Source organism: Phymastichus coffea, unplaced genomic scaffold (assembly GCF_024137745.1).
Source record: "Phymastichus coffea isolate CEN01 unplaced genomic scaffold, Cenicafe_Pcof_1.1 PCOF00036, whole genome shotgun sequence".
NCBI classification, from domain to species: Eukaryota; Metazoa; Arthropoda; class Insecta; order Hymenoptera; family Eulophidae; genus Phymastichus; species Phymastichus coffea.
In genome coordinates, this window is record NW_026706847.1 from 2,201,316 (window position 1) to 2,226,010 (window position 24,695).

A 24,695-nucleotide genomic window follows, 5' to 3' on the forward strand; every position below is an offset into this window, starting at 1 on the left:
CTACTAAAAATGTCCATGGATATTTTTATTCAATACTTATATCAAAAGTAAATAAGCAAATAGAAAAACAAATAGTATATCATTTTTTACATTAAAATGTTTACGCAATGAATATAATGAGTGCCGTTACAAGTTCATATTCAATTATTGTGAACAATATGAGGCCTTGCAAATATTTGTACAATTGTAAAATATGCCCCGCATGTATAAAAAATTTAAATAGCTTCATTACGGTGATAAATTTCATTCATAGGTCTGACCTTGTTTGTCAAAGTGGAAAATTTTATAATTTATGTTTCTGCTTTATGTACAATTCGAAGAACTTAAAATCAGTGGTGTACGTTCGATGATACTCGAGACGTCGTAAAAATTTACTATACGCCAACGAAGAAAAAGGTATAAAAAAAACAAAAGTATAAGTGCCGGTGCAGAAAAAGAGAAACGATTTCTTGATTGTCGCAAAACTGAAATTCATTTCCTGCTGTACAAAAAGACACTAAAACAACAACTACAAATAGTTTGAAAGTAAACTGGTTGGCGTTTACCGTAATTATGCTGCGGTGTATGATTATTATTTAGCGCATCATATGTATATAAAATCGTTACAATACTATAAGCATTTTAATTTGTCCGCACAATCAGACGTTATAATTGAGATGCACGCCACTTGTCTACGCGATGTACATTATAAAATTATATTTTCAATGCGCTTGCTCTGTCAGCTTAATTTAATTTTTATACATGTATAAATATATGGCCACTTGCACTTGTACAGATGCATTTTTTTAATCTGCATAAGATTGTTATGTCCTTTCTTTTTAAACGTTTGTAATTTTCCTTGTCGTTCTTTTGTATACATTGTTTAATTTTTATTCGTGCAATCGTATCATGAGTCGTTTAAAAAATTAGATAATTGTTCATGAGTGTGAATTTACTTCGGTTTCTCGGAAATAAGTTGACGATATTTCTCGTGTTTAATTTTCACAGATTAGACCTGGTTGTTACGGTAGATTATAGTTTATTCGTGGTATATATGTTTTCTTTGCGAAAAACTTCTAAATGTTTGATTTAAAAAAAACAGGATGTTTGTATTTACTGCCTTCCTCTTAATCTTTTTTTGTGATTGACACCAAACGGACCACTCTTGGATCTTTGGCTGTGCTACGTAACTCACAGGAATTTTAAAACAGGCCGCCCTTTTTCTTATTCTTCTTGTCCTTACCATCGACAGTTCTGAAAGATGAAAAATTCTCCTTTGTAGAACATACTAAAAAGTTACTCTATTTTTTTCTAAGCATTTTGTTTTGTGTATGAAGCATTGTTTCTGATAATTTAATTGTGTTAATAATTTGTTCTTGTTTCACAAATATTTCATCAACAATGCTTATTAAAACAATTTGCTGTTACCTACAAATGTTCTTTCTGAGTTCGAATAAACAAACACTTACCGCCTTAGGTGGCAGCACTTTACGATTTCAAATAAATTTTTCAAGTTCAACGTTACCGATAGTGCAATATTGTTATTTTATGTTAATATTCTTTAGATATTGATTTCAAAATTTTTATTCAAGTGATGCATGGTGATGCATTAGATTCAATTTACTTTGTTCAAGCCCTCGGCCAGAAAGCTGCAAAGAGTATATCATTCAAGAAGCTTTAAATTTGTGATGAAAGGAGCTTATAAATTTCCATAAATACGTTATGTAGTGACAGTTTGTAAATATTCACTAAAGAAAGTGAACAAGAAAAAATATATAAACTAATACAAAATCAAGATCTTTTAAAAATAGAATACGACACTCCACGTTTTTCGGAAAAATAAGAAATTAATTTATCTAAAGAATATAAAAGTTGGTGGTTATGGATTACTCAGGATAATGGATCATTAATCAATTCGCACAATTTATTGAACTAAAGTTACATTGATAGCAGCTGATATGATACAAAAATACTAAAATAATACCCAATATACAAGAATCTAACTACAAACAAAGCCCACCTTAACCACAGTAGTTACAATATTATGAAAATAAAAATACGTGAATAAAAACGACATGATCGCAAAAAATGAGTTTACGATTTGACGAGTGTCAAATGCAATATGTTACTAGTAGATCAGATAATAGGATATTCTGGCCAACGTATCGTGTTATGAAAAACGAAAAGAGTTTCGCTTTTGAAGTTTAAAAAGTAAAAGAAAATTAAACGACAGATTTTTTGACTTCATGAATTATGAAAGCAAAATCCTTGAAGTTACATCAAATGAGTATGCTGAGAAAAAAAACATGCCAACACATTTGTAATGGATAATGAAACATGCTCTGAAAAAAAAAATGTACATCTTTCTCTTAGACGGACGTACGACCAACAAGCCACATGCTAGCCGCAAGACGACAGTGTAAGTATGAAGCTATCTTTCATTCGCCCCTTACATCGTTAATTCAATTTCAAATGATTCAATTGTACATTTTTTATTAACGAATTTAGAGAAAAACAAGATTTAGAGACGAATGTACGTGAAGGACAAAAAAAATTATTGTTAGTAAGTTTTTTTATCATAAGAAAGCATTACATTTATTTGCGAAAAAATGTTATCGTATAATGAAAATTAACAACTCCTTATTCTTTAAATCTTAATTAAATTGCATCTTCTCTTTTCTGTCGACATCTGTCAAGTGGTCCGCTGGGCCCAATTTCGAAACAGCTTATCTCAAAAATGGTTGAATTGTGATATATAAAAGAGAAAAACAAAGCAAAAGGAGACAAAGGAGTTTTGTTTGATTGAGGTCGAGCGGACAACTTGTTCGAAGTTTACAATTAATGAACGTCTGTGCGTGTGACATCGTAATACACATATACTCTCTATATGTATACGTATATAAGTATATATATATATATATATATATATATATATATATGATCTATAAATGCAAGTTTATGCCCTAGGAACGTTCTAACGAACTTGTTCGTTAAGTCGCAACGCGTACACAAACACGCGAATAAATTTACGCTATAGGCTTATCTAGGTCTTAGCTAATAAAGTATCATCACTTATATAACATACATCAAGAAAAGACCTTGTCTCTCATCTCCTATTTTCATATTTTATTATTTTAATATGTACGTCGCTGCTATCTACTACGTCGTCGTGTTAAAAAATATGACAAAATACTTTGTTGTTTTGTTTGACTCTTGAAAACTTGGCTTATTTGTTCTACCTTCTAAATTCTAAATCAATGTTCATTTGACAATAGTCGATATGATTCAAGCGAGAAATCGAAATTAAATTCAGCACGCACATTCCAGAAGAAAATTAATATGAATCGTTTTTTTTCGTTTATTACATAGACTTTATTTTGAGATTCTAGCGTCACATTTAAAATCCATATCGACAAGTATGACAAGATTAATCAAGTTATTTCGTTAATGGGATGTAGAAGATTATTAGCAAGTACAAAAATTTATTTGAAATATATTAATCAGCAGCTTTAATTATACTTATTATGTAGTGCTGTTTGAAAAAATAAATTAAACTGTTTATTATACGTTCTTATGCAATTGAAAAACATTTAAAGCTACTTGGTTAGATTTGGTTAGTTTAAACTATTTTCTGAAGAAGCTTTCACATCCCATTAAATATAATGACAATGGTAAATGCAAACGATTATGACATCTGTTATTATTGACGATCAAAATGACACATGGTAAATTGACAAAAATTAAAAGATATGTGTTAATTCACTGATCGAATGGATAAAAAAACAGTTTTTGAGTGGATATAACTTTAAAAAATGATTGATGTAATTTTATAAAGATTGAAAGTTATTGAAGACAGCATTTTTTTAATAATATGGAAAAGAACAAGAATTTATCCATAAAAGGTTTCCTGATTAGAAAATTTTCACTATTTATCGATGGAAATATTAGTAAAATCTTACAACTTTGAACTAAAGAAAACACTATTGTAAAGTCAGTTAGATATATTCCAAACATAAAAATAAATGCAGTTGTGGCACAAATCATATGGCAACAGTTTGTATGTGACGCCGCTCGCCCAATCTAACAAAAATTTTCAAAACAGGAAAGCTTTACACGTGATTATACGCTCGGAGTATGTGTATTTGTATGGTAATCTCGTCTTGCAAAATCCTACTAAGGGTGCTCGGGATGCTGTATGACAAGCTGCTGTATCGGCATGGGATTCTCTTGTGGCGATTTGAAACTGGTGTGACGGCGTAGTAGATTACCTATGCCGCGAGCACCCCTCAACGTACCCCCGCCACCGCCGGAGCTCTCGGACGACACCGATCCCGTCCTAAATCAGGGATACCCCGGTATTGCTTTTTGTCTTTTCTAAGTTTTTTTCTTTCTTTTTCTTATACTTGCGCATACACACAACAAACGAAACAGAGAAATAAAGACAGAAGAAACTGAAGAGAACAGACGCAAGCGTTATGCCGCTAACAAACTTCTAGATTCATTCAGCGAACGTTTTTTTAATGCTGCCAATGATGCTCTGCATTTCAAGGCTATACATCTTCGTTAATTACAATTTATATAAAAAAGTATTTTTATTATTTATTTGGTTTCTGTAACTATCGTCAATCTGATGTAATCATAGAAAGTATTTATGTTGTGTCGTGAAATGATGTGACTTTACGTAAATCACTAACAAGTTTATAAAAATAATTACTGCATAACCAAGTTCAACATTGAAATATTAGTAATGATAATTGTTGATGCATATGTACATACGTAAATAAATAATGGATATAAGTTTATACATGAAATTAAATTAAAAATAGGTCTTTGTGTACGATTTTGTATAACCTTGAAAGTATGATTAACAAAAAATTCAACAATCTCAGCAAAACATAAATAAATCATATCTTATTGAAGTTTAGCGTTAATTCTTGCAAATTATAAAACCATTCAAACACATTCATAACTACTGCAATGATTGCATTTTAAAAATGTAAAAATTATGCACAGCATGCATTTAAAAAAGCTACTTATGCCTATGAATTGTTCTTTTTCTTAACTAGTTAGAAACTAATTTTAAAAAACAACAAACGTTTCTAAATATGATAATGTGAATAAATTGAAAAAAATGGTGTGGTTATTAATGATTATTAATTGTAATTTTAATGTAAATGACAAGATGAGTATCCTCTTCCAAATATTTATATTTGTTTTTTTTTGCAAAAGTTGATTCAAAAAATAGTGCTGTATACAATGAAGCATGAATTGTGAAAGCAAATTATTAATAATGTAACAATGATGTTTTCTTAATATCGCATATGAACAGACTTTACAAGGCAATTGTGTTCTATAGAACTAGATTATTAATCATTAGCAATTTCCTCTAATTAAGGCAATCTATACCTCTCTTTGATCGTAGTAACGAGTCAATCGAAATACTTAGAAAGAACTAAAAGTAGGCAAAATGATTTCATGTAATTCAAGTGAAATAGACATAAGCTAGTAACAGTTCAAATATAAAAATTAAAAGTCTAGAATATAAGTAAACTATACAAGATCTTGACTAGCAAAATATAACAAGAGTACTATCACCAATAGAAAGGAAAATTTACTATAATAAAAAAGAATTGAATTGTAAAGAAAAAACTTACTCTTTTGAATTTGCTTCGAGGCTTCGTCGACGTAGTTCCTCAATACTGTGTCCAGTTTGTTGTTCCCATTGCGACCTGTCAGCTTCGAATGCTCGTCTCTTTTCTTCAAGTTCTTTAGCCTGCTGTTCTAAAGAACGTCGCATTTGTTCGTGCCTTCGTTGTAACTACGGATGAAAGAATTCATTTTTTTAAACAATTGTATTTTCAAGCTAAAGTTTTTCTACATAAAGATGCGAAAATAATTCTACAATAATACTTATTTATACTTTTTTCATAGGTCATAGAACTTACATCTGATTCTAGATCTTTTAATTTTTGTTTCTTCTCGCGAACTTTCATTTCAAAAACTTGTTCCATTTCTATTTCCATTTTCTTCATTTTATTTTCATGTTCTCTCTTTTCCTCTTCTAACTGTGCCAACGGATTCCTAGGATGAATAAACAAATAATTTTTCAATATCATATAAAAGCAGTATACATACAATATAATGTATATTATTAATGACTAGCAGTGTATTCATGATATCTAAAAAGCTGTAAAGATAATGATGTATGTATGTGATGAGTTGAGTACATCATTTACATTATACCATAAACGTTCATATTATATATAAAATAAAAAATGTTTTATATGTACGTGATTAAATGCAGTTTCGTGCGGTTCGGTGGTAATTTTTTGAATTATAAAAATATCATAATAATGAGTTTTAATGCGGAGTATGTAGACTAATCGTCGTGCATATTCTAAACATTTACATGTGATTAGAGCAACCAAAAAATTAATTCGCAACAGTAATTAATTATAGTGAAATAAACATATATTGACGAGAGACCCTAATTTTCTACTAAATAAATATCTATGACTATTGAATACATCTATACAAGACTTGTGCACACAAAACTGTATTACAGGGTTTAGCCTTGAATAAACTTACCACACCATCATGAAACTGTTCATCACTCCAGGAGGGCACAAACTGACCAACGTAAAATATTTATTAGATTTTTATAAGCTTAGTTATCATTTAGAAATAATTTAGACATCTAAAAGTACAACTCTGTTCAAGAAATAAAATTAAGCATTCTATATATTTACTAACTTTAGTTTTTCGATCAGTTTGCATGCACAAGCTTTTTCCTCCTGTTGTTTTGTATTTTAAAATATATGAAAAGAATGGAATTTTTTATAAATTGAATAAAGTATCTAACGTCTTAATGAAGGTTTCATTGCTACGGCTTACGAATCGTGTGAATTTATTATATATTTTGATGCTATAAACTAGAAAGCGAAACTAAAAAATATTTTCTTATTAGCTTATGAATATAGTGACAGCGTTTCTATGGTGTGCGAAGGCTGCAAGATCATGTATCCTTTCCTAATCATGATTATTAAAAAGTAATACTTTACGTACTTGTTTGAAACTCTAGCAGGTTTGCCGTCGACACTGAGACCCGCCAAAGTGCGACATCGGAAGTTTTCATAATGGACATTATTCGTAACATCTTTCAAATCTTGTAAGTGTGTCCGTATTATCATATTCCGCAATGCGATGAAATCATTGTGTTCCAGATTTTCAACTGCAAAAAGTGACAAAATTAAGTTTGATTTAAAAAAACAGTCATCCAAATACAAATAAATATAAGACTAAATGTTATGATTTAAATAGAATTGAAATACACAAACCTTCGACGATGCCCCATGGGTATTTTCTACCTCGTACTTTCTTTCCATCGTGTTCAATGACTGTGTTAGCTCCGACAATAGCGAAAGGAACTCTGTCCCTCAGGACTTTGTGCAATTTACTTTCGTCTTCATCCTCGGCTTCTGGGAACTCGTATATCTTTATTTTGTGCTGTGCTATTTCGTTCAATACCTAAAAAGAGCGAGGCAAAGTGTTAGATAAAACATCAAGATTAAAAAAGCCGTGTAAATACATCTGCAAATGTACTTTTAAATGCTGCTTTTAAAAAAGTATTTTTTACTTAAAAAAGACAGAAAGCTTTTAAAATGCCATTTACATAAAAAGCAAATCATCTTTTAAGCATAAATTATTATTGTAATTTATTTTATTATTACTATTTATTGCCTTTAAATACATTACATTTACAAAGTATTTTGCAGATGTAAACAAGTTACCTATAGGCAAGGCTAGCATAACAAAACAAAATCAACAAAAATACAATTTACAAAAGTCTACAAACATACATTAATAATGAAAAATGCATATAAAAAAGATATATTACATTTAAAGAGAATTTGAAAGCATAAAGCAAAAGCATTGTTCAAATATAAACTTGATCTCAGCAATTTCCCCTAAATGAATCTATAAGCCAGTCATCAAAGTCGTAAAAAATGAAAAAAAAGTAATATACACGCACTTGTTTCTTAAAATAAGCGCACTCGTCAGGCGTCATGGTGTCGGCCTTGGCGAGGACGGGTATGATGTTGACTTTGTCGTGAAGCCGTTGCATGAACTCGATATCAAGTGGCTTCAATCCATGACCAGAGGGCGCGATGAAATAGAGACAGCAATGAACTCGACTGTCTGGTATCTGACGCCTTATCACTCGCGATTCAGCGTTCAGAAACTCCTCGTACTTATTCTCAATGTACTCGATCACTGGCTGCCAGCTGTAACCGACAATCGAATTATTTTTTTGTCGGGCTATTTTCGCCCGGAAAGAGTGCTTTCACCGCGGATGTTTTTGACAGTGCAATATTTCTCCCGCAAGAATTTTGCTGCGTGAAAGGAACAATTAGTGGCTTTTGCGACAAATTTATTCGAATAACGCACAACAAAAGTTTCGCTATCAAATTGAAATGCCGTGCAAGTATTAATTTCAGTGACTATTAATTATTAATTATTAAATACAAAACATTAATTATTTTCACTAGCGAGCAGAAACTTTTAACCTTTAGAGGACAGGAAAACGCCTAGAGGTATAAAAAAATCAAATTATTTATTTATATTTTACAACTAGTAACTAATCAATTATTTGTGGTAAAGCTTTTTTAGCGTGATAAGATGAATATAAAGCTAAAAATGAAAAAATAGTGCAATTGAATTTTATTTTGAAATTTTGAAAATGTTAACATTTGGCTTTACCGTACCGGATCGGTTACGCCTCTAGGCGTAAGAAATCTAATCTACCAACAACCCAACTTAATTTGGCTCTAATTTACGGACCTTAGACCACATTTCTATAGAAAAATGCGATTTAGAAATTTCTCCAAACCCCAACTCTCTAAAGGTTAAGAAGTTATCGTTAAAACTTTTAAGAAGCCAAGCTCGCACCATCGGCAAAACAGAACTCAACCGGGAATTGACATGAGAAAATTAATATGGCTTTGTTGAAAATCGATAACTATCGAAATTTAATAATTTCAACTCCTTGCCAATAAAGCAGGCATATCATTATCGAGCAGCTTGAAACTCAAGCAATACAAGTTTTCAAGTATCCGCAAGTTCTCGAAGGTAGAAGGGAAAATTTGGATATCCAACTCGTTCAACTTTCTCTCTATGATCCGCAAGCGGTTTATCGTTATGAAACACAATGGAGTGGCGAAGAAAAGAAAAAGCGAAGGATTAATTGTTCTCAGAGTTCGATATAGATATACATTATCTTCGTACCAATTGCTATTGTCGACGGCGTCACCGAAGCCTGGAGTGTCGACGATCGTGAGAGTGAGATTGACTCCATTTTCCTTTAGCAGCACTTTGCTCGTCTCCACGGCAACGGTTTTCTTCATTCGTAGACTTGGTCCAGGATGCTCTGCGCTGTAGATGTCCGTTAAGAATAACGAATTTATCATCGTCGACTTGCCAAGGCCTGACTCCCCTGTAAATACATATAAGGTTATATTTGAGATCATTTATTTCTTTCTTCTACGTAGAAAAGACGACAACTTGATGGATTGCCCCTCCTTTTCTTGATTTTCACCAACATAACAAAAAGTAACGGACGTTTATTTGTTTTTTTCGTGTTTTTGTTGGATGTATTGGATAATTGATCGAACTGTGGTCTAGCAAAATGGCAACTTCTTTGTGTGTAGATTGTATAAAAGACGACATCTTATAATTTATTTCTTTCCCATTTCTACGTTCGAACGACATTATCTGCTTCCAATAATCTCAATTCCATTTCCGTCTCAAAATCATCCATTACTTTTGGTTTTATCGCGATCAGTTTTTTTCAAATCCAGTCAAAATGAAAATTAATACATTTCAGGTTTTCATGAAGCATCGATTATTATTGCTTTACATCGTCCAAAAGACTATTACGATCACGTTCTGATATTTCGAAAAAAGTGTCACAGTGTGACTCAACAAATCAATCGATAGCTTGCCGTAAAAGAGAAAAAAGAAGGCCACTCTACGGTCGTTTGTCCTGTGTCGGTGGCGCGCGTGAAAAACTGCAAAACAATAAAGCGTCGCCGAGCCAGGTAGCAGCGCAAGTATTCCCGATATCCACTTGGTAACGTTAAGGAAAGACGAACATTCTATGTGAGCACTTACGCGTATCCCTCGTTTAAAGAGAAATGAAAAGTTACAAGAGTATAAACACACTTGCGAGATATGAATATCTGTGCGCGCGAGGAGGAGCTCGCTGCGTTTTGATTCTGCCGAGTTGTTTGTTTGCTCTTTTTTTCTCTCATTCGCAAAGGTTAGCGACCGAGAGGTTGCGGTGCCTAAAGATAGACATGGTCCACGGAGCATTGCTCAATTGAATTTGCGATCGGGCGCCCGCGCGCTAAGTCGAATATGAAGAACGGTAAGCTCCGAAACGGTATCAATCGAGACAGCCCATCGCGCCACGCGGAAGTAGTTTCGTGAATCATCGGCGCGCCGTTTTGTCGTGCTTGCAAGGAAAGATACGTTCTATTTTTCTTATTCTCGACTGCAGGCGAGCGAGACAGCGAGCAAAAGAAGAGAAAGGCACTCGAGCCTTTGCAAAATGCACTTCCATCTGTCGCGCACGTGTTGTTGCCGGACATCTGGCGCTGCAAGCGCGATCATTGTCACGTCACGGCACGTTCGCGTTTTTCGCCGTCAGCCAGCGATGACCAGCGCGGAGAAGATGGGCGAACTCTTCGGCAAATCACTGTTGCGAATAAACAAAAAAAAGAAGTCGTGGAATCGACGACGTGCGTTTTCCCTATTAAAATAGCTATACGTCTCGCTGGACAGACATTTGTTCTGAATAGCTACAGCTCGCAGAACGGCTCATCGGTTTCCCGTCAATCAACGCGGTTCAAGTGGCTTTCGCGCACATTGTGCGTGGGTATTATAAATATCCGGCATATGTAGTTGCGGAGGAAATAAAGCGAGAAACAACTTTTCTCCCTCTCCTTCTCTCTCGCGCGCGCGCAAAACTCGCGTATTTCAAGCACGACTCGAGAGAGCCGAAGTTTGGAGGGAAATTAAAATGAATAACAGTTTGTAGGACGTAAGTCAACGCGCGCGCAAGTTTTTTTGAAATATTAAAGAACCTTGGGATGCGATGCATCAAAGTTTTTCCATCAGTCGTGCGAAGAGGTAGGTGTAAAACTTCCGGAGAAAAATTAGAAAAAATACGAGAGCATTTACCGACAACCATGAGAGTGAAGTCGAAACCCTTCTTGACAGCCTTCCTGTAGACCTGATTGGGCAAGTTGGCGAAGCCAACGTAACCATCCAGTTCCTTGGGTTTGGTCGGTATAGTGGGTCTCGGGGCGGTCGCGAGAGTAACGCCAGTGGCATTTGCAGCAGCTTCCTTGGCATTTTCGGCGCGTTTGTTGCTGTCCTCGGACGAGTCTGTCTGACTCAGCGAAGCCGCCAGTCTGGGTTTTGCCGGGGCGCTCGGTGGCACCACTATCGTCGTCGTCGAGTTGTTGCTGTTGATGCTAGTGCTGTTGCTTACGTTGTTCGATGCTGGCGCCGTTGGTGGTTGTGGCGGTGGTACCGATGGTGCTGTTGGTACCGCCGGTGGCGACGTTATTGAACCGCTGTCGCCCTTGAAGAACAACTCGCGCTTCGTTTGGATCTGCCGGAAGAATGTGTCAGTTATTACGATTAGCGAAAGTCTGATGATTGAAATACTATTTCACATAAGTCAACTAATGGCAATTGCGCCTGCGAGCAGCGTTATACGGCAATGTGTCATTTTCTCTCGACGATTCTTTCAGTGGTTGGCTAACGAACAAGTTATTTTTTTGGCCGCCCAGCTAAAACTTACTTTCTTTTTCTATGCATGTACATTTCTATACAATTTCAAAGGAACCTTCATCAGACTGACAAAAGTTGTACTGCTTGGCAAACATTTTTTACGCGAATATCGAACCGTATGCATTCTAACCTTTACGTCAACGTAACAATTCTTTCCTTGTAATAAAAATGATACATATGTGACACACGGCTTTTCATTTATTTTTCTACCGCACGTACTGCGCAAAGTAACGCCCGCATAAAAACGTTTGTACGTTTTTTGCACTTGTCAGCAGAATTGCGCAAAGAAAGACTCGATACGCGCTTCAAATATTCAAACACGCGAAATCGTGCAGTGAGAAAAGCTCTGCCTCCCTCCGCCCTCCCCAAAAGAAAAAAAACACGACGTAACTACAGTCACTGGCAGCGTCGTAAAAAGATAGAAGACAAATATCGATATGGCAGCAGCGTTGCGTCCGTGTGCGTATAAGAGGTCTGTGTCGCTTTTATCGCGCGAGCACGAAGAAGTTCCGTCCGCAGGAAGTTCCGCGTCAAGAGGCCGTCAAGCGACGTCCGTCCTCGCCTCGCGGTGCGCCGTTAAAAATCGTGAGACAATGCACCGCCATGCGACGACGCGCCGCATGCGCGTGCAGCGCTTCATATTTTCGCGGGTCGATGGGCCCGCACTATTCTCATCTTCCTCGCCGTGGCGTGCAATCAATGGCGTTTTCCTTTCTCGCTCTGCTTGGCAGTCGATAAACAATGCTACCTCCTCGCCCCCTCCCCCCCTCCCCCTCCACGCATTCGCGCACGATGACGACGTTAATGGGGACGGACCGTCGTATGCCCGCGGGAGCGTGAAACTTTGACCGCGTTGTGCGTCGAAACCCTCCGTGCGGCTTGCCCATCCCCCGACACCTTTTGTGCGCGGCGCAGGTAAATTTCATTGCGCGCCCCGGAGATAAGCGAGGGAGCACCTGGCAACTGCATTTTCCTCTCTCACTCTTTGTAACTTCGTTTTTCTAACCCCGTTAGCCAGCGCGCGTCCGACGATAGAGCTCGCGAAATTGAACGGGATTGAGGAAGAATGGCCTTTGGAGTGCAATTGCCCTCTCGCTCTTGCTGGATACAACTTTTTGATTGTCGCAAATTGGTGGTGTGCTTGTGACAACAAAGCCGCCACGGTGAAATGAAATTGCGAGCGAGCGAAAGAAAATTTGAATGTACTTCTGCACGTGGCAATTGTGAAGCGTACGAAACAATCGGAATAAGAGCAACATAAAAATGAGAGAAGCGATGTTTTACGAATCACATACGGTTCGCAACAGCAGCAGTTTGTTTTTAATTCGCAGAGAGAGATAGAGAGCGAGAGAGCCAATGTACGCTCTGTCGCGCGCGCAAGCAGTTGATGAGAGTTGATGCGTCTCCGCCTCTCTCTTTCTCTCTCGCTCACTCGCTCGTGCTTCTGTGATGCTGCAGCATTGGATAAGATGTGCAGACGAATAAACTAACGCATAAAGAATGACTCTAGCGCGAGCAGGGATAATTTTTTGTTAGGGTGCAGTTCGGAGTAATAATGGTGTTTGTTTTACGTATATGGATGCACGTAGCTGCAGCGGTACGTACAATTAAAAATGCTTGTGGGCCATCGTTGTACAGGCTTTTTATTTCGGCCACGCGATATATTCGTTTGCGGTCGAAAATCGACAAAAGTGGCGCTAGTTGAAAATTCCAAAAAGAGAAATCGCGAGCTTACGTGCAACTCTCGTGCGGAAGCTCAAGAGCGTACGAGACAAGCAGATTCTCTCATCGGAGCAACAAGTTTCAAATAACATTCATTTCGCATCGAGTGAAGGCGCCTCCGAACAATAGAAAAATCTTCGTCGTGCGCGCTACTCGACAATCATTTTCCAGCGAGCACTCGCTCAAAAGAAAAAGAACTCCGCGGCATACAAAGAGCACACTCGGTCGCAACACAAACGCGCGCAGTGTGCCTCGACGCGTCTCCAATCTGAAGCTCGCATCTGGAGAGGCCGCCTCTATCAGACGGCATAATCGTTAAGACAGCCATACGCGCGGATAAATAGACAAAGGGCCGCGGCAGCGAACGTGTCGCTCGCAGACACGCGCGCGGATGTATTCGTGGCGGAATACAAATTGGACGAAAGTCGCTTCCGTCATATAAAAGCCGCTCGATCTCGCTCGCTTGGCGCAGGCAGGCAACGTCGAGGCCCTGATCACGCAACCAGAGAGACTCCGGGTGAGTGTATAACGCCTCGTCCTCCCGAAAATTGCGAGTCTCTCCAAAACGAGTGGAATTCAATCGAGACATTGCGGCATCTTCGAGAGCCCTGCCGAGCTTGCGCGCTCGGACGAATCAAAAGGCAAAGCTGTCGAATGTAGGCCGAGCGATTATCCGGGCTCGCGCGAATTGACACTGCGAAAGGTCGACAAGCAATTAGCGCAATTATCAACGCCGCCGGAGCACCTGCTTACAGCGCCGAGGCGAATCCGATCGCCGCGCGCGATTGCACTACTTTGCATATTCGGCAATTAAATGCAACGACAGAGTAATCTCGCCGCGAAGCACCAGCTCAGCGTCGATGGTGAAGGTTCATTGACACGGCGCCCGCTTGCGACCATACGAAAGGAGTGTATACGCGCGCCTGTGGAAAAGCGATAAATCACTGCGCGGGAAAATGCTCGTCCGGCGATTAACCTCCAGCGCGCGCGAAGGGGAAGAAAGAGAAAACGGGAATGTTTGAGCAATTTTAATCGATGAATTTAATCGTTTGTTCGCCGCTCGTGCATCCACTCCGGGTTTATATAAAACGCTGACTGTGCGCGCGCCACTGCGTTTTGTGCACGTGGCATCGTCGATCGTTAATTAAGCATTCATTAATTATCGATGCCGGGAAGAAGGCACGAGAGGCCTCTGCTATAATTTGCAAACCGTGTCAGCGACGCTAAATGGAGCTGAAACGATCGGCCGCTTTTTCTTCGATTTTTCGACTAGCTGGCTTTTTTCATTCTTCAAATGACTTTGACTGTATTCTTCGAGTAAACTTAATCCGATGACGTTACTTACGAATATCCGCCGTGACTTGATTGCGCGACGATCGCTTGTGTTCGAACTTGAAATTTCCACGGCAGTGAAAAAGGTGCAATGCCGAGCGGCTAGCGAAATGAACTTTTAAACGATTCAACATAATCAGACGGGCAGCAGAACTTGCCTAGATAGTCGACAACAGCGACATCCCCTTTTCCATCAGCCAACTTCTTTCTTTCACTCTTGACGCCCGCTCAGTCCAAGTCTCGCTCTCGATCAGTGGAAACTTATGACTCTTTCTTTTGTCGAACTTTTGGCGAAACTGACTCTTTATGGGTTTTTTGAGCGACGAAATGAAATGTTAACGTGGCACGGGAAAATCCTGTTCGCTCGGTAACAGAGGCGAGAGAGGAAGCTGTATATAGGTCGACGGTGTCATGATTCGAGATCAATTATATCGAGACACTCATATCAGAGTACATACAAAGTTGCAATATTGCGCGAGAGCAGCTCGAGAATGGCACCCTTTTAAAGGAATCCGATAAATGTCGATTAGACCGAGTTACCTACCAATAGCGCGTGAGATTCGTGACAGATCGTCGTTATCTTTATATTACAACAAATGTTTTCGATAACTAGCAATATCTTTCTTTTTTTTGTTTTCGTTCTCGTAAGCCAAGGGATTACTATTCAAGAATTATCGGCAAGGAAAGAAATTGGGCCAAGAGAGTTTCCTGTCTTTGCATGCACGGCAGCGCGCTTGATGAAAATTGTAAATTCTGCATCGCCGATTTTCGTAAAAGGGACACAGGCGCTAAGTCGAGCGAGAGTTAAAATAAAGGGGTCGAACTTTCAATCGAGATATAACGCAAAACTGACTTTTCCGACGATTCTGCCTGCGTCGCAATAACTGTATTCATGGCAGAGGTCTAATTAGTATAAAAAAAACAATATCGCCGCGCAGTAGAACATGCATTATTCAAGCAGAAGCTCTCGCGAAAGCGACTTCCTGATAGACTGACATTTAGGCATTGCCGTCCTAGCACGAATTTGCATATACGTACAGCACACGAGAGAATATCAGAAAATAAAAAAAGGGGAGGAAAACGTGCGAGAGAAGAGATCTCTAGTGACACGTCGATGACTGAAATTTCATCGATGCCATACTGCAGTCGAGTCGGACGGCTTTATAAATATGCCGTGCGTATTCCCACGGTCCTTGCACTCTCTCGCGATCACACAGCGTGATGGTATCGAACTTGCTTGAGACGAAGACGCCGGTAAGAAAGTAAGTATGCGCGTCTGACGACTTCATAGCCTTCGTTTTTTTCTTCTTTTTGTTGCGACAAAACGCGTTCCTCTGATGCGATTGCCAATTCCGCGAATGACAAGTGACACTTGGAACGAAGCTAGACCAGATAAAAAATCGCTATTGGTCATTGTTTTCTTCGCGGATCGTCAAAAAAAATGTAAATCAACGTTCGAATATCGAGAGAGTCAATGAAAATGTCCCGATGTTAATACATATGGCTTTCAATACAGAAAGCCACCTATCAGCGCGGAAAGCAGGTCGGCCGATGTATTTCAAACGATCCGGCCGCATCAATTCACTAATAATAAAAAAAATCGATTCGCACAGCTTCGCTTAAGTCACATGAAATAATAATCATCCGCTGTCAGGATGGAAATCCCATTTCCTACGTCCTCCGCTCGCTACTTTTGCAGTCGCGCGGTGACGCGAAGGCTTGTACATGTACTTTTTTGCTGAAAACTGTTGTCGCGAATCGACGTGTGCTCTGGCTCGCGTCCGAACCGAGTTTTCGTAGCGAACCACCCCACGGCAATCCGTTTTCTTTTTTTTTCTGCCGTTTCTTCTCTTGTTCACGCGAGAGAGAGAGAGAGAAAAAAAGTTCGGAGGCATGATTTCCCACGAGCTAAAAGGCCTTTTATTTGCTTTAGGCTTTTGCGATTCGCGAGAGCGCCAGTCCGCCGTTTGTTTTCCCTTTAGCAATTGTTCGTCGGAGATTTATTTTTTTTTCTCTCTCCGTCTCTCGGCCGTTCCATTTCTCTCTCTCTCTCTCTCGATATTTACTCGAAAAATCGCGCGTGCTCGCGACGAGCGGAGCAAAATCAATTACGGGAGGAAAAGATGCCTACTCGCGAGCCCGCGAAAATTACGATTGTCCGTTCGTTACGTAAGAAAGTTTCTTTTGCGAGGGCAAGAAGAAAACACCAGAGAACTAGGTAAATGATTAATTAGCACCGTGAGATTGGCTGGAGGGCAGTACATATATACTTGAATAAGCGGCGCTATTGTCTGGCATAATGGAAGTAATTAGACGCTAGGTCGGTGCTGCGCGCGAGATATGTGTGCCACACAGCTTGACTTGACCCTTTTTTTTTTGTTCCTTTTTTATTCCGCAATGAAAAGACGCGATGCTATATGCGCGCTTGATGAATCGGAAAAAAAGAAGGAGAGGAGACCATCTGACCTCAGCCGACTAATTAAGCCCGAAAGCTCTCTTACGCGCGATTCAAGCGCGTAATGAACTCCCCTTTTAAAAGGAGGACAACGCGGGTACCAATTCGGTACGACGAGTAAAGTGCAATGTAAAAATATACGTGTCTGGCGATGAGGAGATACGTGTCTTTCTCGATCAGGTAGGCGGTATAAACAACGCTGGGGTGGTAGAGTTTGCCGATCCATAAAACCGGCGTAGGAAATGTTCCTACACTGTCGGAGAGACAGAGAGAAAGAGAGGGGGGGGGGCGATCGATAAAGCCTGCACATGCACTTTTGCGATAAGGCATCGCGAGTACGTGCATCCCGGCCCAGCGTGCGCTCCCCAAGACGTTGCCTTTCGAGTTTCAGGTCAGAGCAGTCGAGTAACGTGAGCGCGAAAGCTCCGTCGCCCGCAAGTGGAAAAAAAAGAAAGAAAGAAAGCGAGTGCGTGCGCGAACGGGCCCGCATGGGGCAGCTTGATTTGTCCGCGGATACGCGAGCCCAAGCTCAAATCAAATTGACGCTTTCGCCGCGCTTCCCATTGTTAGCGGCTGCGCGCGCGCGCGCTAGCTAGGTGCCACGGCGGATTTCCTTACGACTGGATGATTAACGCCCGCCCAAGAGTCAAAGCTGAACTGTGCGCCGGCAATTAACGGTTAATCATTTTGTTTAGCGCGCGTCTACGTGACTGCGGGAGAAAGCCCCTCGTAATGAACTTGATCCGCTTTGAGGATTACTGTGTCGCGAGAAAACAGCAGCGCGATCGCATTAAATTTGATTCTCGAGAAACGAGACCGAGCGTAAGACGTCGCGCCCGTAATGAAATCAGCTCGCTCTCGCGTATCGTCGAAGGATCTCGCGCAAAAATACATAAGCCCTGGCCATCCGTCGAGCGCAGCGAAGGGACTTGCAGATGGGCGCAATAAGCGTTATTGTAATGGCTCGTAAAAACGGATTCCCCTCGGGAGAGGATAACGGTCCTTGCCGCGGACGCTCGTCGTCCAGCACAGTCGGGAGCTTTCTGAGAGATACGCTACCTGTGGATTAGAATGACGCGATAGCCGCGCGCGCTTTAATGGGGTCATAATTTTCGCCGAACGAACTGTCCGACGGAATTTGCAGCGGCGCCAAATTGTACTCGTCGCGAGCGACGGAATTATGTGCGCCGCGAGGCAAAAATTATTTCGGCCGCTGCTGTCGCTGCGCTCGGCCGAGCCGAGCTATCTGCCGCGGCACAATGGGGCTGTTGTGCGCGGTACCGAGCGGAGGGAGCACTCGCGACTGACAATCGCTAGCCGCGCGCGAATTTACAGAAGTAGCCCGCGAACGAGCGATGCTGGCTATCGGGACGCGCGCGGCTACGGCACAATTGCGCGAAATCCAGCTCGCGCTCTAGCGCGTCAAATAGGAAAGAGCTGCTCTCGCGGCGGAATGGGAGTAAAATGCGTCGGCCGAGCCACGAGGCGCACGACGATGTTTGCGCGCGCGGAGAACTTGATACTCGCTCCCGTGGATTATGTTTTTCCCTTTTTCTCTCTGCGGAAGCGCAAGCATCGCGGAGACGCTTATTGCGCAATCTGCGCTTTGGCCCGCAAACAAATTTATCGCAATTGTACATCTGCGCTGGATCGCGAATCATTGTCTTTGGCCTGGATCTCGGTTGTGTAATATTTCCAATTAGCAGGGCTATCATAATGCTTCCAGAGTAAATTATATGAAGCGCTGCTCGTAAAATGATTTTCTCTCTCTCTCGACTTCTGTCAGTACGCCGTATCAAATTAATAATGGTACCCAGCGCGGCGAACTAACTGCTTCCGTCTCTCGCGAACTCGGCAAAATTGCTTTTCGGCTTGACGTACAAGGCTCTGTGCGCGAGCTGTTGGCGATGCTGCGGTTGTATTATTTTCGAGTTGAGCTTTATGAAAATCATCAGGCCTGGCACTCTCGTACAAAGTCTCCGCGTTAAAGCTCGTACACTGCGTTAAATGATGCACTTTTTACGGCTTACTCCACGTACAAGCATTTCACGTTTTCCTTTAATTCATGCAAGGAAAACCTCGAATTGAAAATAATTAACATCGTTACTCGGCGTAATTGCGCGCGCAAAAAAGAACGGGAGAACGGGGGAGACAGCGACGAAACAAATATTGGCGCAAGAAAAATCTGCGTGACTTTTAGCTCGACGCAATTTAATTAAAAATTACTCGAACCACCGAGTCTGTGCGCTCGCAATAAAAACCAATTAACAAGAAGCAGTGCCTGTATTCCCTCTTCTTATATTTCATTTCGGCACTGCACGTTTTTCCGCAAATATGAACGATTCAACGTGTCGTACAACACAGGGTCATTGGCGAAAAACTTTTCCCCTCGAGCACGAGTCATGATGGATTTTTCGATTGCGAGGGTGGCAGCGTCGCAAAAAAATCAACGGGGATGCGACTGTACGAGGCCTTCGGGCAGTGACTCTCATTTTCTTGGCCGAAAAAGGGAGTCATACTGGCTGGCCTCTTCTTTACCCCCTCTTTGATTATATCGATTTGCTGCTGGCTGCGAAATTTCGGCGTTCCCTATGTGGCCTCCATTCTTTTGTCCGTTGGGGTGAATTGCAGCTGCGAGGCTATAAAGCTCCGGGAATAAGGCCTTCAGGTGCAGCTCCCACATTGCCGAATTAAAAGCGCACAAGAGGAAAAACTATATTTCATTTGAATTTTGCGCTTCTTTTTTAATTTAAAACGAACTTGAAAGCCAGTGAATAACGCTCGTTTCTACGCGGAGTCGCGTATATGCGAAGCAGTTTATCCAAGCGTCTAAAACACTCGCCGGAAATCCACAGGCAACGAAACTCTCAGAGCATATCTTTGCCTCGGTCGGCCGAGTGAATCTCAAAGTGCAGCGGCGGCTCGAGACCAAAAAGCCGCATTGAGAAGAAAAAAAGAAAAAAAAAGAAAAAAAAAACCGAGGCACGTTCGTTGAATGAAGCCGCGAGCGAGCGCGTGGCTGCGAAAACAAAAGGCTTCGGCAAGTGGAAACACGACGAATAAGGGTGAGGCTGTACCTACGTTGGGGTTCTTTCTTCGGGGGCCGCGTATCGCGCGCTACCGTAAAGATTAGCAGGTTGTGCCCGCGGAGAACTGGCAAAGAGTGCGGCGGGGGGCCCAAGTGTCCTACACTTGGTTTTCCGTGGGCTTGGCTGTTTCTGGGCGCTGTGTCACAAGGTTTCTCCGGAAATATAGTATATCTTAAACTCCATCGAGTCTCATAGGAAAATGCAGCTTTGGAAGATCACCCTCGACAATTTGTCGCTCGAAAAACAAGGAGTACTATTTATAAGGCATATATATCGTCACTTGTACCTTCGTATAACTCCCAACATCGTGTTCTAGCCAATTTGTAGAGCCACCCTCCTCCCGAATAACAAGCCGACTCGTCTCTAAATACTGCCTCTCTTTCATCTATCTTGTATGCGCGATCGCTGATTGCGCTTCGTGTCTCATTCCCCCTTTTATTCAACCGAGTACATGTATAAGGGGGCTACGTTGCTCCTCGCTGTTCCAAACAGAAGTAAGCTCATCTCTCGGCGCGTTAATAAGACAACGACAAGAGCGCGAGTGTTGACGTTCGACGACAACACACGCCTCTTCGAGCATCCCGAGAAGGAGAGCTCGCGTTATCGTTCGCCCCATTCCCGCGCGATAATGGACGGCGCAGTGGGCGCGGGGGAGAAAAATGTCGTAGCTCTCTCTGGCCGCGCTCACTTTCGCCGATCCTCCAATCGCCGACAAGATCAATGGCGGCACGCGGCGCGCGAGCCGAGCAGCTCTACGTAAAAATTCGTCCGACACCCAGAATCCGACGTGTTCTATTTCCAAGACGAGAAAGAGAGAGACTTTTATACGTCGGCAAGTGCTTCTTTTTTATAAATAACTGTTGCACGGAGCTGTTGCGTGTGCGAGAATAGAACGTTTTCATTGGCGTGTCGCGCGCGTTGAGATTTTTATCGTGAAGCTTAATGAGCGAGCGAGTCACTCGAGGGCTTATTTTCGTAGTTTCGGTTCACGACCGATTTAGTTCAAAAAGTCTACTTTACAAAAATGGCCCAAAAATGGCCGAAAGATCTCGAGGAGATAAAAACGGGGGGGGGGGGGGGCAATAAAAGCAATTTCATCTCGAAATTAAAACGCGACACTTTCGGCGAAAAGAGTAGTAAACGGCGTTCTTTCGGCGTGCTCGTAAAAGGCCCGCATGCTAAAATATCGCAGCGCGCATTAGTCACTAAAAAGCAAGCAGCGGAGTACACGCGTTTGCCTCTTCGAATGACTTAACGCGAGCCAAGGTGCCTTTAAAAAAAAAACAAAACTATAAAACGCAGCTCGTTGTCGCTCTAGCGAGTAAGGAAAACATGTACTCTCGTTACAATGCAGCCCTCGCCTCCCTCGTGGCAGAACACGCCGAGTAAAGAGACCCGTCACGTCCGCCTGCACAAGGTTCTGGAGTGTGTACCGCGCAGAAATATTTGCGTCTCTCTCTCTCTCTCTCTCTCTCTCTCTCTCTCTTCACAGGCTTGGCGAGAAGAAACAAACTTCGACGATTACAAACTTACCGATGTGACATCACCGTTCTGCTTGGATTCAGCGTCCATCATTCTCTGTCTGTGCGCAAGCCTGTCAAGGCTAGTCAACCTGTAACTACCGCCACCCTCGCGATCTTTGCTGAAACGATCGTTGCTAGCGCTGTTGGTCGTGCCATTACTTCCGGCATTGAAGCTAGAAGTGTATTTGGGTAACGTCGGCGGTGGCACTTGTCTACCCAACGCTGCGACGGCTTTGTCGGCGGCAGCGGCGGTGACCGTTCGAGTCAGCAGCGAATTGCTGGTACTGTAGAGGAACGACGAATTGGTTGTCGTGCGAGCTGAACTCAGCGTTGAACTTGATGATAAACTGGATAGTGTCGTTGTTTTCAGGCCGTTTGCCGTGCCGTTCTGTTGGCTCTCCGATGTCGACGACATCGCGCTCAAACTGGATGTGCGAGGTTGTTTTTAGCGATGAATTTTGCGGCTCGGTGGTGGCTTTAGCAAATCTTTGGCATTTCTGTGCAGAGAGATTCGATTCGTTCATACAATTGTCGATAAACACAAGTTTGAGAAGCTTGATTTTTTGTAGAAATTGCGTTTGCACATTTTGCCAGTTGACTCAATTTCAGCTCGACCAAAATTCGATTTTGAATGTTTGATTAGATGCTGCAGTAATTTCGCAGTGCTCTTACAAATTGAGTTTCTTACATTTGAAAGTCGAAGTAGCCTTCATATTGATCAATGTTTGCGCGAACTTTATTTTTACTTATTTTCCAATGATATTCATTTTTCAATTTCAAATATGCTTTCGTAGCAATCAAAAGTGAAATAAAATAAAAACGAACAACTGCGAAGGGATAAATGAAATATTAATCGAAAGCAATCAGCATACAAACGGTAAATGTTTTCGATCGTATTTCCATCACTGATCATATATCATTTCCGTATAAATGCAATCGCAAACAACCACCGAATTCAAATCACTGAAATCAGGCTATAAATATTTATATAAGCGATGCGTATACATCTGCCGTTTAACTTTTGCATGTGAGTGATTTAGACGTATCAGCAGAAGCACGACGAACGACAATCTAGATCGAGCAGCAGCCTCGCGCACATGGGAAGGAAAACACGTTTTTACGAAAGTTTGAAGAAGGCGCGCTGCACAATTTTCACGTTTATAACCACCGCACCGATTTGAGAGAGACCGAACGTAAATGATACTCATCGATCCAACTAATCGTTTTCCGACTAGACGCAATTATAAGGATTCTCCGTACAAACGAGAGAGTGAAAAAAAGGAGAGCGACGTGTACGTGCAAGCGCGTTCGAGAGAGACGGGGATCGAATAATTGGCTGTATGACAGCAAGGGACGACTATGGCTTTGATTGCCATGATGCTAATGCAAATTTACCGACGAGACGTTCAACACGTTTGTTTACCAGTACAATATAGCCTGCGAGATTATAGTAATTTTGATTTTTTTTTCACGCGCATGCGCGGATCGAACCATGACGGGGCACGCCATACGACTTGTTTTATTTCTCATAATACAAGTTATCATTCCGCGAGCGTGCGCGTAAGCTTTTATGTCGTGCCGTTGCTGCCAGCAATTAACTCTCTCTCTCGCTCTCTCTCTCTCTCTCTCTCTCTCTCTCTCTCTCTCTCTCAAAAGACAAAAAAGGAAAGAACTCAGTTAATGCATGAAAAATCTGCCCGGAATGCGAACGTGTAGTTTTTGACCGAGGCTAGTTCTTTTTTTTTCTTTGAAACATTCGAAAATTGCGAGTTTCTTCACAAGCTGAAAATTTGCAAGACTGAGATTTTATGCATTTCTTTCGTAATGCAAACCAGCAAGCTTTATTGCACTTTTCAAAGATTATTCCGAGGAAACTATACTTTCTAATACCGGAGATTTTACTGAATAAACTATTATTGCAAATAATAACTCGAACAAAAGAAAATTAATTTTTATCAGACAATGAAGTGACCAAACTTTTCCCCAAGTAACCATGAACACTTTCTGTGAAACATTTACGGACGACGGAAGAAAAATAAAAAAAAAACAAAACAAAAGTCAGCAAAAGCCAGTGGTGACACACATAGAGCAAGCGAATGAGAGGCGGCACACGGGGAAGCTGAAAAAAAAGAGGACAATTTGACGAGACCCCCGCGCATACACATTCCTAACTGCACACAGATTTTCTGTAGCGAGCGCTGGAGAGAGAAAACTTTTCGCTTCTACTAAAATCCCCCTGTATGAAAAAACTATACTCATCGGCGATTGACTGCACACACGATTCCATTCTAGGCAGCGCGCTGCAGTTTGAATAATGAGCTTCTTTGATAGATCTACCAAGAGAACGGATTCACTGGAAGTAGCTGCCACGACGATTACGGAATATGCCCGGCTGTGCTTGATTAATGGTCTCATTGGAAAATATTTGGTTAGGATTCTACGGGAACTCAATTTTATCCAATACTATCGAGAAGACGTATACAATTGAAAGATACGCCAATATCAGTTAACGACGTTTATTTAACCGATACAGTCTTTGAAGCTTGTCATTCGTAAAAAGTAATATCCGCTATTAACATTTTTAAAACACAAGCCAAAATATTTACGTTAATAACCTTTCGGAAAAGCCTAGTATCTTTTCAAACAAATTCAATCAAACCTGCCAACTCGTCGTTTTCCAAAGTATAGTCTCAAACGCGTATGTACTTGCGGTCCCATTTCTCTAAAATAACACAC

General features: G+C 41.1%; 1 protein-coding gene across 5 annotated transcripts in view; it reads right to left on the reverse strand.

Annotated features, from left to right (window-relative positions):
* Positions 1–1,927: 1,927 nt before the first annotated feature.
* The window catches only part of LOC131663645 (septin-7), a 36,648-nt gene continuing 13,880 nt past the window's right edge, over positions 1,928–24,695 (reverse strand). For 4 of the 5 annotated variants that reach the window (XM_058934149.1, XM_058934152.1, XM_058934151.1 and 1 more), the window contains 8 exons: positions 11,221–11,656; positions 9,265–9,472; positions 8,012–8,264; positions 7,317–7,506; positions 7,045–7,210; positions 5,925–6,060; positions 5,634–5,797; positions 1,928–4,315 (listed from right to left, as the gene is read on the reverse strand). In XM_058934149.1, the coding sequence (XP_058790132.1) occupies positions 4,153–4,315; positions 5,634–5,797; positions 5,925–6,060; positions 7,045–7,210; positions 7,317–7,506; positions 8,012–8,264; positions 9,265–9,472; positions 11,221–11,656 (1,716 nt within the window). In that variant the 3' untranslated portion in view covers positions 1,928–4,152. Of the gene's footprint in view, positions 4,316–5,633; positions 5,798–5,924; positions 6,061–7,044; positions 7,211–7,316; positions 7,507–8,011; positions 8,265–9,264; positions 9,473–11,220; positions 11,657–21,969; positions 22,457–24,695 lie in introns of all 5 variants that reach the window. The other variant, XM_058934148.1, reaches the window with a different exon arrangement.